Consider the following 17041-nt stretch of genomic DNA (forward strand, 5'->3'; position numbering starts at 1 on the left):
AAATAAAAGTTTTAAAGTTTTGACTAGGCAAAATGACGTTGTAGATATCTGTAAATGGAATTATGACTAGTCAAAATGACGTTGTAGATATCTGTAAATGGAATTATGACTAGTCAAAATGACGTTGAAGATATCTCAAACTGGAATTAGGAATAGTAGTAATTCAGTTGCAGATATCTGTAATTCACAAAGCGGATATCTGCAACTGAATTGTAGATATCTGTAATGACAAACTCCATACACATGAATGGCAAAAGTGACGTCACTTGTCCTAGGAAGAACGTTGTTGCAGATATCTGAAATGTTCTTTTTGACTCGGCAAAACTGAATTACAGATATCTTGAATCAAAAATCCAACTAGGCTACTCCATATGTAATTACGACTAGTCAGAAAGACGTTGTTGATATCTACAATGTTAATTCCGGATAGTCAAACTTAGCTTTTAAATGTTAAATCCGCTTGTCATAGAATCACATAACTCTACCTTTATGTGTGATCTGTATGTGAAACACACAGCAACAATAGCACAGAAGTCACGTTTCTTTATGTTGTGAGTGATAGTGAAAGGCAAACTGGGATGTTTTAAACAGTTCCTCTTTGGGCTATGAATTGTTGTTTTTCTTTTTTATATATATATATTCTAAGGCCTTAAGAACATAAATATAAACCCCATTTTGCATTTACTAGGAGAAAGAAAATTAGGCTTGTACAATAAAATACCTCCTAGACAATAAAACTGTCATATCAGTGATGAGGTTCCTGTCACACTAAAGCCGTGTCCCAGTTCTCATACATACTGTACCTACAGTACCCCACCTCTTACCCTCTTACCCCCCCTCACTCAGAGTCACATGACTGGGCCGGTCCTGGGTCCAGGGAGAGGAGTCGGGGTCTCTCAGCCAATCAGAGCGGAGGACCACCCACCTCCTCTCTGACCTCTGGAGTTTCTGACCGCGTGTCCTCCTGCACGTTGGGACGTTGTCATGGTGACGGCAGCATCTGGTCCACACACAGCAGCAGCCCTAAAGAACAAGGATGGGATGTAGGAGCTCAGTGCATCATGGGAGTTTGGTGAAAGAAGCTAAAATGAGTCGTAGCAACAAGTAATAAATATTTGACACATGAAGTAAATAAATTGGCCTTTGGTCAGCCCTATATATTATGGTATTAAACTACATCTTTTTATTTAACTAGGCTAGTTAAGTCACAGTAGCATATACTGATTTGTTGAACTTACAGGCTTGTTACTAAGTATGTATTACAGTTTTTCTCAGTCGCTTTGGTGCTTTTCTCACATCACTCTTAACATTTGCACAACAGTTAGTGCATTTCTCAGAACAATTATTGCAAACTGCAAAACCTAGTGGATGACCTGCAAAAGCGCGTCACTTGCTCAAAATGGATTGTCCATCCCTCAAAAGCAAGTACTCATGTCAATGAAACTGTCAGTGTCGTCAAAATGAGAAGTCCTGACACCATCGTTTATGAACAAGATGGTCAAATGGCTTTGTCATGTTTTCATTAGGACACTTTATTCTCTAAGCGTTTTCCAATGCAAAAAGTGATGATACTACCTGAAAATGCTCAAGACAGCACTATACACTACTTGTACAGCCATGTGAAAACTACAGTAAAGTTACACATTACTGTATTTAGTGGAGATACTGAATATGTATGTTTCACATTTCTACTGCATATGCTCTTTGCAATTCTGATTTGTTCACAGCGTTGTGCAAAGGAAAAATACACTACAGTCATCTACAACAAACATAAGAAACACTCTTTGGGTACAACTTTACATAAACAATGTTGCAGTACATATAGTAACTGAACCTACAGAGTACTGTAAATCATTCCTGCACATCCAGACGTTCCAGTCACATTTTCATCTACATCACTGTAGCGATTGAAACAGATTCAATATTCCCAAAGATACAGTAATGTCATCCTTACATTGTATCTCTTTCAACCTTATGTCATTGTTTGTAATGGGCTCAGTCTCTTCCACCTCTGTGAGGTTGTCTTGTAATCCTATGTGATGCAGAGTAAAATTACAGTAATGTATAGTACATGCACTGCATCAACCATTATTACTGTAGTGTACAATACTGTCAAAGTGCTTCCTACTTATAAAATGCTGTAGTGCAGTACCGTGTAAGTCTAAATGTAAATGTAAAAAGTTCTTGTCCCACTGTATCTTACAGTAAGGCCTGACACAATGACAGCAGTGCAGATTGTTTAGTGCTGAATTACTGTCCAATACCATACATACCTGTTGTTCCTTACTGTAAATGTTTGAATAATTGAATTCACAGTGCTTCTCCCAACATTTAAAATTAGTTTGACAGATTTTGAAAACTAGTTCAACAATTTTGTATGTAATGACTCAAGCAATGAAATGAGGACTATTAGTTTTATAGGGAAAGACTATTCAGCGTTCAAAAGTATAGTTCATTTTGACTGACATGACATAAACAAATGATAATGTTGTAAAACAGCAGAGAATTGTATGAGAGCAACTGATACATGTCCAAAAGCATTTGCAATTTGTTCAGAGGAAGGAGAAACTGCTACTATGATGTGGACAAATGACTACATGTTGTGGAGGTTGAATTAATAGTTATGAGAACTTTCATTCTGATCTGAGAATAGCACCAAAGCGATTGAGAAAAACTGTAATTATCATGATAAATAAAACTCAACCTGCGTGGGTTTCCTCCGGGTGCTCCGGTTTCCCCCACCACTAAAAACATGTCGGCTAGGTTAATCCTCCAGTCAGCGCCACTGACCAAAGGCACTGGCTCATGATCTGGAGTTGGTCCCCGGGCGCTGCACCGTGGCTGCCCACTGCTCCTCAGGGATGGGTTAAATGCAGAGAAAGAATTTCACTGTACTAGCTGTATATGTGACAAATAAAGTACCTTTACCTTTACCTGTCACACAGCTCCATGTTGTCTCTGTGTCTGTGCCGCTACAGCAGCGGTTCCACGGTGGGGTGCAGCTTCTTAAATCCAAACAGTCCGACACAGCGACGCACTGCTCCTCTTTGGCCTCAGTGTCTCGGACTTCCAGAGCAGCTACAGCAGCGTTGTGACCTCAACCATGGTTGGTGAGAGCAGAAATGTTGTTGTAGGCCTGTGCATATTCTCATTTGTCCAGGTCACAGTATTTCAAAGGAGGTTAAATCGAAAGCAACTGGACTTATACTGAGTCTCCACACCAGTTAGTTGGACCAGTCCCAGCCTGGTCAGATGCTACATGAACTGATGAAGCCTCATGGATGAGAGGTGAAACGTCTTCCTAGACAAATAACTAAGTCCAGTTGCTTCCGATTTAACCTCCTTTAAAAAAAAAAAAAAAAAAAATTGTTGTAGTGAAAATGGGCGGGCTCGTGAATTTTTTTTGAAACGAGTGAAAACGAGCGTTAACTCGCGTATCTCGCGTTTGGTTGCGCGTAAAAGCTCGCGCGAAAAAAAATCGTTCCTCGTGTTTGGCGGGAAGCCCCTTGTGGGTCTTCCCGCCAAACACGATGAAATAGACGAAGACGCGAGGGTCCCGTCGCCATAAAAGAATCGCGTGTAGCGTCGCAAAAAAAAAAAAGTCGCGTATACCGCGTCTCGCGCCTAATCGCGTCTTTGCGTCACGGCCTTTTACACCGCGGACGTAACGAATAAACGGTGACGGTGTGAACGAACAACATAGAACAGGACCAGACGTGGTGTTGTTTCCTCTTTTCACCTACAGCTCCACTCTCCCTTACTTACACTAACTACTGATATTGTTGAGGCAGAGAATTGTGGGATTTGTAGTTTTTGACCAATCGCAGGTTGTGATCTTTCTGTTTTTGTGATTTTCCCGGTTCACACTCGCCCATGGAGGGCATAAGAACATTTAAGACCTGTCTAAAATGATTTAAGACTTGAACACAATAATTCAACAAATTTAAGACATTTTAAGGCCTAAAATTTAGATTTTCACATTTTTGACTTTTTAAGACCCCACGGATACCCTGTAACTATTACCCCTGGAGGACAGTCTGAAGATGCTCTGTAGCAAGTTTGGTGACAATTGAGCAAAAATTGTGGGAGGAGATAGTTTTTTAGTTTTTGAAAAAAACTGAGTGATGGACTTAAAATAATTTGTAACGAGTTTAAGTGGACAAAAGTTTCAGCAGTATTGGGGCTACAGTTTGATGAAAGTTTCAAAACTGTAGCATGTACTGTTGATTTTGTAGGTATTTTTTAAAGTTTTTAAATTTAAATGCTTATTGTAATGTCCCCTCAGTTGCCGCCATGTCAGTAAGATGAAATAATATGACTGTGCTCCATAATGTTATATATTGTGTAGCTACTTCTTGTCTCATTTGTGATGCAATAAACAGTAAACTGATCAAACTCGGTGTCCTCTATTGCTATTTTCCAACTGTAGCTGTTTATTTCTCTAACCTAGTGAACAGGAAGCAACCGTTAATGTTAATGTTAGCTATGCAGCACTATCAGATACTTTCATACATCTCCTTTGACAGAAAAAAAAACAAAAAATAACCGACGTTAAAGCTTGTAGCAACTGATCTGACACCAAGTGCCAACTAATCAGTCAAAAAAAATTACACTGCTCATTTAATCTTGGTGAAAGATGTTAGATCTGTCGTCGTTGATACTGTTCTTTTGTAATTAGCAGAAATGAATGACACTAATATGATGCTGTCACATTATTTGGGATCGTTCATCCACAGTTTATTATCTATAGTTTCAGTCCATTCAGATGAATATTTGATCACATCTTGACTAAAGGCCTAAAATCTACCATCAAGAATGAAACATTTCAAAATAAAATGACTCAGTTTCTGCAACACAGGCAGGGACAATAACAAAAAAAAGGAAAAAACATCTTGGGACATTAAATCCTCGGCACATTTGAGAGCGATATAAAATGGTACAATCATCCATTTCAAAGTCTCTGTGTATCTGGCAAATTCTGGGCTTTTATTGTGAAGTCATTTTTTTGGCCTGCCGCCGCCGCCGCCCTTCTCCTTCTCAAACTGAGAGATCTGATTGAAAATATTTAGCAGATTAGCAGGAAGATCTTTTTGCGGCGTTGCCGAGGTCACGCCACGAGGGTTTCCACCAGCTGTTTCCGATCTCTCTCTGATCTCGTCCTCCTCTCTCCTCTTTCTAGTTTCCTTCTCTCTTTTCTCTCCTCCTCCAACCTCAGACAGTTCCTCCCTCCCTCTGCTCTCATACCTACCGCCGTCAAAGGAGTTCCTCTTTGAGCGTTTGGACACAGAAGCAGAGTCGGCTGACGAGCAGGACACTCTGCGCCTCCTGTTCTCGTCTACTGAGCTCCTTCTCCTCTTAGAGTCACTGTGACTCCTCTTCTCTTCCTTCCCTCTCTCCCTGTTTTTCTCCCTCCTCTCCTCTCGGTCTGGACTCACGGACAGAGAGTAAAGCTGACAGATCCTCCTCTCCTCCTCCGCGTCCTCCTCCTCATCCCTCTCTCCGAGCCCCGGGCCTCCCTTCTGGTTCAGGAAGGTGGCAGAGGTGTTGGGAGGCGCTGGGTACCACTCCACCTCCTCCCCCTCCTCCTCGTCCTCCTTCTCCTTCCTGTCTCTCTCGCTCTTACCCTCCTCGCTCCTCCTGCGCTGGTGTTTACCTCCACGCTCGGACCTCCGACGCTGCTTCTTCTGCTTCTTCTTCTTCTTGGACCTCCTGCGAGAGGAAGATGAAGATGAGGAAGCAGAGGAGCTGCTGGTGGAAGTGGAGGAGGACGAGGAGGAGGAGGAGGATGCTGATCTCTTTCGTTTTTTCTTCATCCTGAGGAGAAGAGAGATTCACTGATGATGTCAATCTCGATCCAAACAGCTGCTTTTCCTTATTATAATTAATTATTATTATTATTAATATGATTATGTGAGACTGGTGCCCCATATACAGTCTATGGTAGTGCCACATTATATAATAATGTAAGAAAGTTTCACCTCATGATGTAATAACGCCGCATTTTGTATCTGTATTCTCATTCAAAATATAGAAAAAGCACGCACATCCCAAAATCTGAACGCTGGGACACAAAAAGTCAATGATGAAAAAGAAAAAATCCGCACACCAGCAAAAGCTCCAGAGCAATAATTTATTATCACCCAAGGGGGGAGTGTAACGTTTCGGGCCCAAGGACCCTTCCTCAGTCTGAAGAAGGGTCCTTGAGCCCGAAACGTTACACATGGGGCGGCCGCTTTACCCACTGCGCCACGCACCGCCCCGTTTTTTACAATGTACATTGCCCCTTTTCAAATAAACTAAACTGAAACTGAATGTGATAAAATTCTTGAACGCAATATGTAATAAACTTAACCGCATTTTGTAATAAGTTGTTACATAATGCTACAAATTATTATATTTTCTTCAGAAAAAAAGTGCAACACTCACATTTTGTAAATACTGATGCAATATGTAATTATTATAAAATGCGGCAAAGTTTATTACATACTGCGTTCAAGAATTTTGTTACAAAATGCGGCGTTATTACATAATGTGGTGCTACAAGATGCTTTACATGCCTTTTCCCAGCAGTAGACTATATTTACCTGCCGTACCTTTAAGCCATCACAGCCAACTCACCTCTTCTCCGCTTTTAAGATCTTACGCAATTTCTGGGCGCTGCTCTGGCTGCTGTTTGCTGTCACCTGCTGCTCCTTCGCCAGCGCTTCTTCTCGCAGGCGAATCGATTTCTTCACAGTCGCCGAACGAGGCAACGTAAAAGGCGTCACAAAGTCCACAGAGACAAAAATCCAAAAACACATACCACACACACCACCACGATCCGAGAGCATAAAACAAAGATTCATCCATTTATTCGTCATTTGTTGGAGAAGAGTTGAAAGAAAAAGGTCACAGTCGACAACAACCACAGGAATAAACAGAGTCACATATTTACCAGAGAAAAAGAGTCGTGGTCCGAGAGCAGAAGGATGGACGGAGGTGCAGAGAGAGATGTGCAGATAAAAACAAACAGCATTTGTTCCAGATTGAGACAGAGAAGGTTTCAACGTTACCGTGTTGGACCAGAGACGCAGCGTCACACCCACAGTCCACAGGAAACAGCGTCGTTGTTTGTTTTGTTGTTTTTTTCATCCCCAGAAAGGCAGGCGTCAAGGCCGTGACAGTCGGAGGGTCAAAGGTTAAGAGTCCCAGGGTTGGAGACACACACACACACACACCAAAACACTTGATCAGTATTACAAACCACAGCATCAGGAGTGTGTCTGTCCTAAGACGCATGAGATAAACGCCGATCTCAACTGTTTTTTTATAAACCTGGCAACAAAAACACTCAGTGATGTTCATTTGTTTACATCGCCTGCTTTTATTTGTATATATGTATGTGTGTATCTATGTGTGTGTGTGTGTGTGTGTGTGTGTGTGTGTGTGTGTGTGTGTGTGTGTGTTGCCCACTCACCTGTATAGCGTCTGTGATCTTGTGCAGCGCCGCCTGTGCCTCAGGGTTGGAGTCGTCTAGAGACAAAGCTCTCCTGTACATTCCCTCTGCTGTGACTAGTTTCTCTTGTTCTTGAAGCCTACACACACACACACACACACACACACACAAAGGCCTATGAGTTAATGAGGCTTGTACCGCGAAGCAAGTTTAGTGGGTTAGCGAGGTATGTTGAGTCTAAAGGTGGCTCTCGCCTACAGATGTTCAGATGAGGGAAAACGCTCCTCACCTGTTGAGCCGACTCGCATCAGGAGCTCATTATATATTTGCCTTTATATATTTTACTTGTATATAGCTTACAGTCAATGGAGGCCACTGAAAAAAGTTGTGCGCTCCAGCAGCAAGACAGATAATCAGATGGATAATTGGTAAAGTTAATACAGCAATTTCATTTTGATGTGGCCAAGAATAAACTATTTTCAATGTTTCACCTGTTATATGTGTTGCCCAAACGCAAATCTTGAATAGGTCTACTTTAAAAATGTCTTTGTACAGAGAGAATATGGGATTTGCTTGTACAGCAGCTAAAAAAAAACACTGAGTTTCATATGCGCACACAGCCTGCTTTCAATAAAACACACTTGCAAATGACGGTTGTTTATTTTGTTTAAATGGATAAAGTTTCATAATTAAAAGCAGTGCAATGTTCAGCTGTCAGAAATTAAGAGCAGCCTCCTCTCGTCATATTTGCAGCAACACTGAGGCTTCAGGCTGCGATGCGACGCTATCTTGTAACGCTCATACTCTCTCCATTAAAACAACCTGCTGCTCTTGGCTGAAATCAGCCCGTTGTCGCTCCATTTTGTGTAGAAGTAGAATCATATGATGCCAAACGCCTCCTTAGTCCTGAACGTGCACAGAGTATAAAGCTGAGAGCCGGACTTAACCGTGTTAACTCTGAGGTTTTGTTGAGCTGCATCATGAACACAAAGCCTGGCTACGTTGAGCCTCCTTCGCAGTATCCTTTTAATCAGTAACAATAAAGTGTTTCCTGTCGCTCTTCTCTGCTTTTCATTCTGCAAACAAACCACCTGTCTCCTCTGAACTTGACCTGCTGTGAACTCAACGTGAAGCTGAGCTCCGGTCACGAGTCATTTAACTCTTCAGCTGAACCGTTAACGGGTGAAGGTGCTTACTGTCGTCCTCTCTCCACCAGCGTCTGGCAGAGGTACTTCTTGGCGTTGCGGTGATCTGGACAGCTCTCCAGAGCCACTTCAAAGTCTGTTATGGCCTTTACGATGCTGCCTTTGTTGGCGTACCTGAGCCGGGGTGGAAACAAAAAGGGAGAACTACATCAGTGACAATGAGACTAATTTATGTAAAACTGCTTAAACTGACAAGATATTCAACATATTATTAATGTACACGGAGGGAATACAAAGTCTAAGCTGCAGTTTAAAGGAGTAAAACAGGCAATTATGATGAATGTGTTTACAAATATGCACCATTATGCATTATTCATTTATTATGTTACTAAAAATGAGTTTCCTTTCTCTTCTCTTAGACATTGAGCTCTGATAATAACACATGTGACTGTTCTATATATAGGAGAGCGTTTTGGAGTTGTTGGATTGCCCCGCCGATCTAAAAACAGCTTGCACCGACAATTAAAGGTAACGAACTTACTGCTATGGGGATTATGGCAATCGGAGAATTTGCCAAAATGTTGAAATATCCCTTTAAGATACACCAGACATTACAATGTAGGTTGGATGTTTGAAGCTAAGACTGGACTCACAGAGCTCCTCGTGCCACCAGAGCTTCTACGTTGTTGGTGTCAATCTCCAGGGCCTTGTTGTACTCGTTCATGGCGTCCACGTGGCGGCCATGTTTGAAGTGGCCCACACCTGCACGGACACTGGAGAGACACAAACACAAAGAAAACAAAAACATGGAGGACTGAAATTAAATATTACATTTAAATCAACTAAAAAATCAAGTGACAGGACAAAGGAGAGAGAGTGAATTAAAAAAATGTAGTTCATCAGTGTCACAGTTAGCGGCGCCACTCCGTCTATTCACTGTGGTCAGAATGAAAACGTTGAGCGTTACCACTTCAAGGCCCAGGAGGCCGACTGCTTCTTCCGGATCGCAGAAGCAAAATCCTCCTGGTGGAAAAGTTTACTGCAGAGAAAAGAGGCACAGGTTCAAGACTCTTAAAAGGAAAAACTATCTACTTCCTACAAGGTGAATATTTCTCATGTCGACACGTCAACACTTAGAGGTTTTTGGTTTCTCATCATAACGCAACAGGAAGTACAGACACCAGAATCATCTGTGTATCACTCACATGATAGATAATATCCAGTTAAATATCCAAGTTTAATGGTATGTAACTGACATTACGTGGTTTTCACATAAGAATGATTCAAATATGAATTAAAAACGTGTTTGACAAACAGTGAAACACATTCGATTTGAACTTGTATCTGTCTTGTGGTTATTAGTCTGATCATTAGCCAGGTTTACATGGACACAATCGGAATAAAATAGGAATAAATGCCGATCTGAATAAAACTGTGTCTTGTCAACACGTCGACTGAAAACATTTAGGGAAGAAATTTCTTTCCGATCAGGATGGGTGGTTTATGCCGGTCGATTTTCACATCAAGATCCATGTAAACAGCATAAAATGAACCGTTGCTGTTATGTGAGAGTCCTGCTGTAGCCAACCCCCTCGCATCTACCGTAGGAGAAGTAGAAACTGCTGTGCTTGCAGCTTAATTAAAGAGACAACCAGAAACAAAAGTAACGTTTGCACACTGTGTATTGTAGATTATTGACCCCCTTGGTTCAGGCTACAAACTTGTTCAATGTTCATATGTTTATTTGTTATGTCTATATCTATCTATCTATCTATCTATCTATCTATCTATCTATCTATCTATCTATCTATCTATCTATCTATCTATCTATCTATCTATCTATCCATCCATCCATCTATCTATCCATCTATCCATCCACAATCTATGTCTCTGCTCCCCGGTGGAGAAATATAGGAATGTTTTATACTGTTGAAAAACTGTATATGTAAAATGTTGATATGTGGAATCAATATAAAAAAATGTTAATTAGAAAAAAAAAGAAGTAATGTTTGCAGCACACGATATAGATCCATTTTGATCGGAGAAGGCAACAGGCACATACTATGAGAGAGTTTCAACAGTTATGACCGGAAAAACTTCACTACACATGTCACTGTGAATTTATTCAGATTGAAAAAAAACACAACGTTTCGAAACGTTGTCCTAATACATTTTTGGGAGCTTGATTATAGCAGTGTGTGGACATTCTGTTTTGTTTTTCCTTCTTGTTGTTTTTTGTCCTGCACCTGCTCACTGTCTTGGATGTGCATGCACTGTCCTCCCTTGCTAATTTATTCAGATTAACTGCTTGATGCATGTACACGCACGTTTCAATCAGATCAATTTATTTCATGTCCATGTAAACACTGAAGTGCACATGTAATCGAGGCTTCTGATGTTGCTACGACTTTCTTCTTTGTTCTGTTCTGGGTTTATTTTTGTGTTGATGTTTAAAATGAGGAGCTGTTTACCTCTGCAGTCCTCTCATCATCGAGGGCGGGTGGGTGTCGCTGATCCCCACCTTCTCCAGCAGATGCTCCACCACAGAGGGGTTGTGGTAGCCGTGGCAACTCTTCAGTATACACTCGTACGTCTCGCTGGAGTCGCTGACGGCACGGAGGCTACGGCTGAGAGGAGAGAACGGTGACGGTCAGAGTTTGGTTTTGTCCAGAGCGCTCCAGTGTTTTTTCTTATGTGTGTGGTGTGGTGTTACCTGTAGTGCACGGGCAGCTGCTCCCTGGTGACGACTCCCAGTTTGATGTGCTGTAAGCTGGGGGAGAGAGAGGCCGGGTGCAGGGACACGGTGATCTTCTCCTCGTAGCGGTCGATGTCTTTGACTCCAGCTGCAAAAAAATAAACCACACAGAGGAAATCAACTTTTTTTGCAGCTCTTTTCAGTCATAGTATGTTCAGTGTGTCTGAATGAAACATGGAGCATTTCAAAATAAAGTACAAACACATAACTCTGAAGTACCTCATGCATTTTTCATTTTCTCTTGGAATGAAGGGCAATGAAGGAAGTTGGACAAGTGATCGATTTATTTATGATTTGGGGAAAAGGAGTGGGATTCAATAAGCACGGCTTTTTCTCTCACTCCTTTTCGAAAATGTGTGATTATGTTTTTTTCCCCAAAATTTTGGGATACTTCACCCAAAATTGACAATTCACCAATTTCCTACTCACCGTCATGCCAAGGAAGGGTTTGGAGAACTTTCTGAGTCATCAAAACGCTTTAGGAGTTCCAGGGGGGTCCGGCTGGCAATGGATTTTCATATAATGGCGGCTGATAGAGTTCACTTTTGAATTGTCCAAAACACACACTATGAAACATCCAGATACCTCCATACTGCTCGTCTGTACTGACCCAAGTGTCCTGAAGCCGCCACATGAAAAAGTTGTTCGGAAAAAATTAATGTGATCTCTGTTTTTATCCTTGTTGTAGCAGTAGCTCCCAGTGGCTCTGTTGATGTTTGTGCGCATGCGTGAGATTTGCTGCGAGATGTTCGTTCGTCGTTGAAAACCATTGGATGTGTGATGTAAACACAGAAGAACATCTCGCGCATCTCACAAGCTACTACTACAACAAGGCTAAAAACAGAGATCAAATTACTTTTTCCAAACAACTTTTTCATGTGGAGGCTTCAGGACACTTGGGTCAGTACAGACGAGCAGTACGGAGGTATCTGGATGTTTCATAGTGTGTGTTTTGGACGATTCAAAAGTGAACTCTATCCACCGCCATTATATGAAAATCCGCTGCCAGCCGGACCCCCCCTGGAACTCCTAAAGCGTTTTGATGACTCTGAAAGTTCTCCAAACCCTTCCTTGGCATGACGGTGAGTAGAAAATTGGTTAATTATCCCTTTAACTTGTTTATGTTATTTACATACGAAGGAACAAACTGAAATTGTGCCTTATTTTAAGAAAAAAAATAAATGAATGAATGAGGGAGCTGCATTTTCCAGCATTGTGCTCTTATGTACAGAGCTGTTACTAACCTCTGATGAAGTCCCCAGTCTGGTAGTAGGACAGAGGATCGTCATGGTTCCCAGTGGAGGGGATTTCTTTGATGTGACATAAAGCCTGAAAGTAAAGAAGAAAACATATTTTGTTAAAGAAGAAATTTGGGGAGAGATTAAACTATAATAGCACAGAGTCTGTAAATGTCTTGGGAGCAGAAGGAGGAGGATATCAGCTGTTGGACACGATGAGAAGAGGAAACAAGACGATTATGTTGTGCATTCACTGTTTTTTTTAGCTTGTTAACCCACAGAAAGCTCCAGGTCTTCTATGTCCCTCTTCAGGCCTCCTGCCATGCAGAGCAGCGTGAGGAAGAAGCCGTATTCTCTGATGTTGTTGATCCTCCCCACCACGATGTCGCCTCGCTCCAAGTCCCTGTACAACGTGGATCTCCTCTCCTCGTACGACACGTCCATGAACAACTCCGCCGGTGGCATGATGGCATACGGCTCTGGGGAGACAAGACACAGACAGACAACTGACTCACTCAGTACGTTTACATGCAGAGCTTAATCGAGCTATGCTCAAAATTCGATTTTGGCATCTAATCTGACTTCTGTCCTTGTCTCAATATACATGCAACTGAGAAAATCGAATAACTGACGGGGTCCGCCCCCTCATGCGGCGTCACCCGTCGTTTCAGTGGGTTAATACGCCCCCTGTCCTGTTGATTTTTCTGTCACCTCGTAAAAACTATAATATAATAAGAATATAAACAACTTATAAGCTTAATAATAAATTCTCAACTGCAGTTCCTGACCAGACGCGCCAGTCTGGGCTGGATACGCGCTGAGAATAGGATACGGGCTTCCTCTCTCTCTCTCTCTCTCTCTCTCTCTCTCTCTCTCTCTCTCTCTCTCTCTCTCTTTTTTTTTTAATAAAACACTGGTTGCGCTGTGTGAAATGCATTGAATCGGCGCTGTTGTTGGGTTTTTTTCTTTACTTTGCGGGATTCAGGCGGCTTCTCTGCTCCACTTTGTGCCGTCTCTACTGTTGTGGAGCATGCGCACACGCATTGTCCAGTTATACTCCGACTAAGGTGTATACATGACGGAGAAAATCGAATTCCAATCGCATTATCTGGGTGTCTTAATCGGAGTTCTCAACTCCGATTTCAGTCGGACTAAGGTGTTTACATGCACTTCAGTTGTCCAGTTATAGTCGGATTAAGGCAATAATTCGGTTTTTTCAAGTGTCATGTAAACGTACTGACTCACCAGGGATGCAAACGGGTCAGGACCAAAAAAGAGAGGAATTGTCGTGGGGGGGGGGGGGGGGGGGGGGGGGGGGGGGGGGGGGGGGGGGGGGGCTCACCATTAACAATATCACAGAAAAGTCTATTTCCAGTAGTTCAACCCCAACCAAGTATTGAGTGCATATAGATGGACAGTTTTCAGAAGGCCAACATTTCTATATTAAAAATGCTTTAAAAAAATAAAAACCATTGCAATATTTCAATTTTGGAGATACTGATTTTTAGGTCTTCACTGAATGTTAGTCATAATTATTACTATTAAAATAAACTGAAGAAATAAAGACATGGGATTTAACATCCCATTCAGTGTGTAATGGACATATAGGCCGATATAATGTGTTAGTTTCACTTTAATTGAACACATTCTACATCGCGGAGGCGACGTCTCTCCTTCACCTCTGAAACGGGGCAGAGCTCCGTGGGAGACACCTGCCTGACACAGCAACGGACATGCACGGGGGGGGAAACGGCGGCGCCGTCGCACCGAATGCACGCGGATACGCGCCGCTTTGGGTAACGAGCGCGCACGTCGCGTCTACATTGGAGGTGAATAGGAAGGCTCTGGGACTGATTGACTGTGGACCACCACCAGTCTGATCAGGTCCATCACAGCACAGCAGCTGCAGCTCTGCCCCGCTGTCACATGACGCATATCAGCGCAATCTGTTTACATTAAACCGACATCAGGAGAATAATGAGAATTATGATTAAAAAAAATATATATTTGTTTCGAATTTTGGCCCCTGGATCATGATTTTTTTGGGCGCATTCTTGGTAAAAAAAAAAAAAAATCCTCTAAAAAAAAAGACAGTTGGGATGCATAATGTGTCTCATAACAGTATATGAGACATGTCTCATATACCCCCCCCCTCTGTACTGAGCTGGCCGGTACTGGGTAGGCTGCGTCCTGCTGATCACCGCGCTGAGGCACCGGCCGGTCTGAGCTGCGTTCATGTGCCGACTTTAAAACTCTCCAGTCAGTGACCTGGTGGCGGCTGTTTTGGTCGTCAGCATTTTATCCACACAGCGACCGTCCACGGCTTAGTGGTGTTTTATTCTAGGGGTCGGTGGTGTTTTATTCTAGGGGTCGGTGGCGGCTGTGAGACAGCAGCGGCTCCACGGTGTGTGTGTGGGGGGGGGGGGGGGGGGGGGGGCAGCTTCTGCTCACCTGACTCTGTGCAGCTTCTTCATTAAATCCAAACAGTCCGACACAGCGACGCACTGCTCCTCTTTGACTCTAAAGTCTCTGTAGCTCATCAGCCCGGAACTCGCCTCATGGACCAGAAGCGACGGCGGCGTTTGGCCTCAGTGTCTCGGACTTCCAGAGCAGCTACAGCAGCGTTGTGACCTCAACCATGGTTGGTGAGAGCAGAAATGTTGTTGTAGGCCTGTGCATATTCTCATTTGTCCAGGTCATAGTATTTCAAAGGAGGTTAAATCGAAAGCAACTGGACTTATACTGAGTCTCCACACCAGATAGTTGGACCAGTCCCAGCCTGGTCAGATGCTACATGAACTGATGAAGCCTCTTGGATGAGAGGTGAAACGTCTTCCTAGACTTTTTTTTCAAAGGAGGTTAAATCGAAAGCAACTGGACTTAGTTATAATAAGTAAATAACTAAGTCCAGTTGCTTTCGATTTAACCTCCTTTGAAAAAAAAAAAAAAAAAAATTGTTGTAGTGAAAATAGGCGGGCTCGTGAATTTTTTTTGAAACGAGTGAAAACGAGCGCTAATTCGCTTATCTCGCGTATCTCGCGTTTGGTTGCGCGTAAAAGCTCGCGCGAAAAAAAAGCGTTCCTCGTGTTTGAGTGGGAAGCCCCTTTGGGTCTTCCCACCAAACACGATGAAAAGGACGAAGACGCGAAGGTCCCGTCGCCATAAAACAATCGGGTGTAGCGTCGCAAAAAAAAAAAGTCGCGTCTACCGCGTCTCGCGCCTAATCGCGTCTTTGCGTCACGGCCTTTTACACCGCGGACGTAACGAATAAACGGTGACGGTGTGAACGAACAACATAGAACAGGACCAGACGTGGCGTTGTTTCCTCTTTTCACCGACAGCTCCACTCTCCCTTACTTACACTAACTACTGTTATTGTTGAGGCCAGATAATTGTGGGATTTGTAGTTTTTGACCAATCGCAGGTTGTGCTCTTTCTTTTTTGTGATTTTCCTGGTTCACACATGTTGTTGTTTTTTTTTAGGGGCAAATGCGAGCGAAATGCTCGCCCATGGTGGGCATACGAAAATTTAAGAGCTGTCTTATTTAAGTCTTGAACACAATAATTCAACAAATTTAAGACATTTTAAGGCCTAAAAGTGTGTAATGGACATATAGGCCTATATAATGTGCTATAACCAGAGACAACCATGAATGAGTTCGCCTCAGTTTCACGTGATTGTCACTGTCAGCCTGTTAGAAAAACATTTTACTGACCCCAGCTGAGACCCCCCCCCCCCCCAGCTGAGACGCTGAGACCCCCCCCCCTCCCAAAAACAAAAACTCTTCAGATCTGAACGATTCACACAAGTCACCTAATTGGTCATGAATAAAGCGAGTTTCGCTTTTCGGCGCGCTGTTTGCATCCCTGAATTATAACAACAGAGAGGGGCAGGTACTATAAGTTTTCTTCATCCTGCTCCTTTTCATTCATGGTGACAATGTGTTCATTATGTAAATATGTGCAACCATGTGTAGAATGTATACCATGAATGGAATCAATCAAAATGAATGAATTGATGGAAAAAGAGGAAATTTAAAGTTAATTTCCCACTCACTTAGACACTTAGATGCACATTTTTCTGTATTTAAAGCAGAAGTGAGTGATCCGGTCGTTTTCGCTAATGCTGCGTTCCAGGCAGGCTTTTGAAATCGTAAATTACAGCTTCAAGTCACAACTTACGACTTTGTAGCGTTCCAGGCAACCCACTCGTGTTTTTCCGACCTGTTTTACCGGTGAAAGTCACTATAACGGCCACTCGTAACTTCCGACCGGTGAACTCGTACCAGATCGAACTGGTACGACTTCACGGTCGGAAAAATACGAGTTTCCTTGAACGCACCATAACAGTCCTCGTCGCTACGTCACCACATTCACGGCGTTCCTTGGCTGCACACACAGCCCTGCATGCCGTTCTCTCTCCTCATTGGATAAAAACTGTAGGATACGATAAATGTTTTCTCTTCGG

At 42.7% G+C, this 17041-nt stretch overlaps 1 protein-coding gene across 1 annotated transcript; it reads right to left on the minus strand.

The window, feature by feature from the left end:
- Nucleotides 1-4707: 4707 nt before the first annotated feature.
- On the minus strand, nt 4708-13040 carry ttc14 (tetratricopeptide repeat domain 14). The gene is made up of 10 exons (XM_083970722.1): nt 12853-13040; nt 12580-12664; nt 11294-11423; nt 11052-11207; nt 9548-9619; nt 9234-9353; nt 8632-8754; nt 7457-7574; nt 6619-6728; nt 4708-5814 (listed from the first exon to the last, which is right to left on the minus strand). Exons 1-10 carry the CDS (start codon nt 13036-13038, stop codon nt 4998-5000), a joined length of 1917 nt encoding a protein of 638 aa, XP_083826848.1. The 5' UTR covers nt 13039-13040; the 3' UTR covers nt 4708-4997.
- Between the last annotated feature and the right edge of the window lie 4001 nt (nt 13041-17041).

Source organism: Trachurus trachurus (assembly GCF_905171665.1).
Source record: "Trachurus trachurus genome assembly, chromosome: 4".
Lineage (NCBI taxonomy): Eukaryota > Metazoa > Chordata > Actinopteri > Carangiformes > Carangidae > Trachurus > Trachurus trachurus.

What these genes read in the sequence shown, in the direction of transcription:
- ttc14 (XM_083970722.1), bottom strand. Translation starts at nt 13,038, where the DNA reads ATGCCACCGGCGGAGTTGTTCATGGACGTGTCGTACGAGGAGAGGAGA. An exon ending in TAGAAGACCTGGAGCTTTCT is followed by an intron (nt 12,665 to 12,852) that starts GTGGGTTAACAA and finishes CTTTACTTTCAG; the next exon opens with GCTTTATGTCACATCAAAGA. An exon ending in CTGGTGGCACGAGGAGCTCT is followed by an intron (nt 8,755 to 9,233) that starts GTGAGTCCAGTC and finishes ACCCCGGCTCAG; the next exon opens with GTACGCCAACAAAGGCAGCA.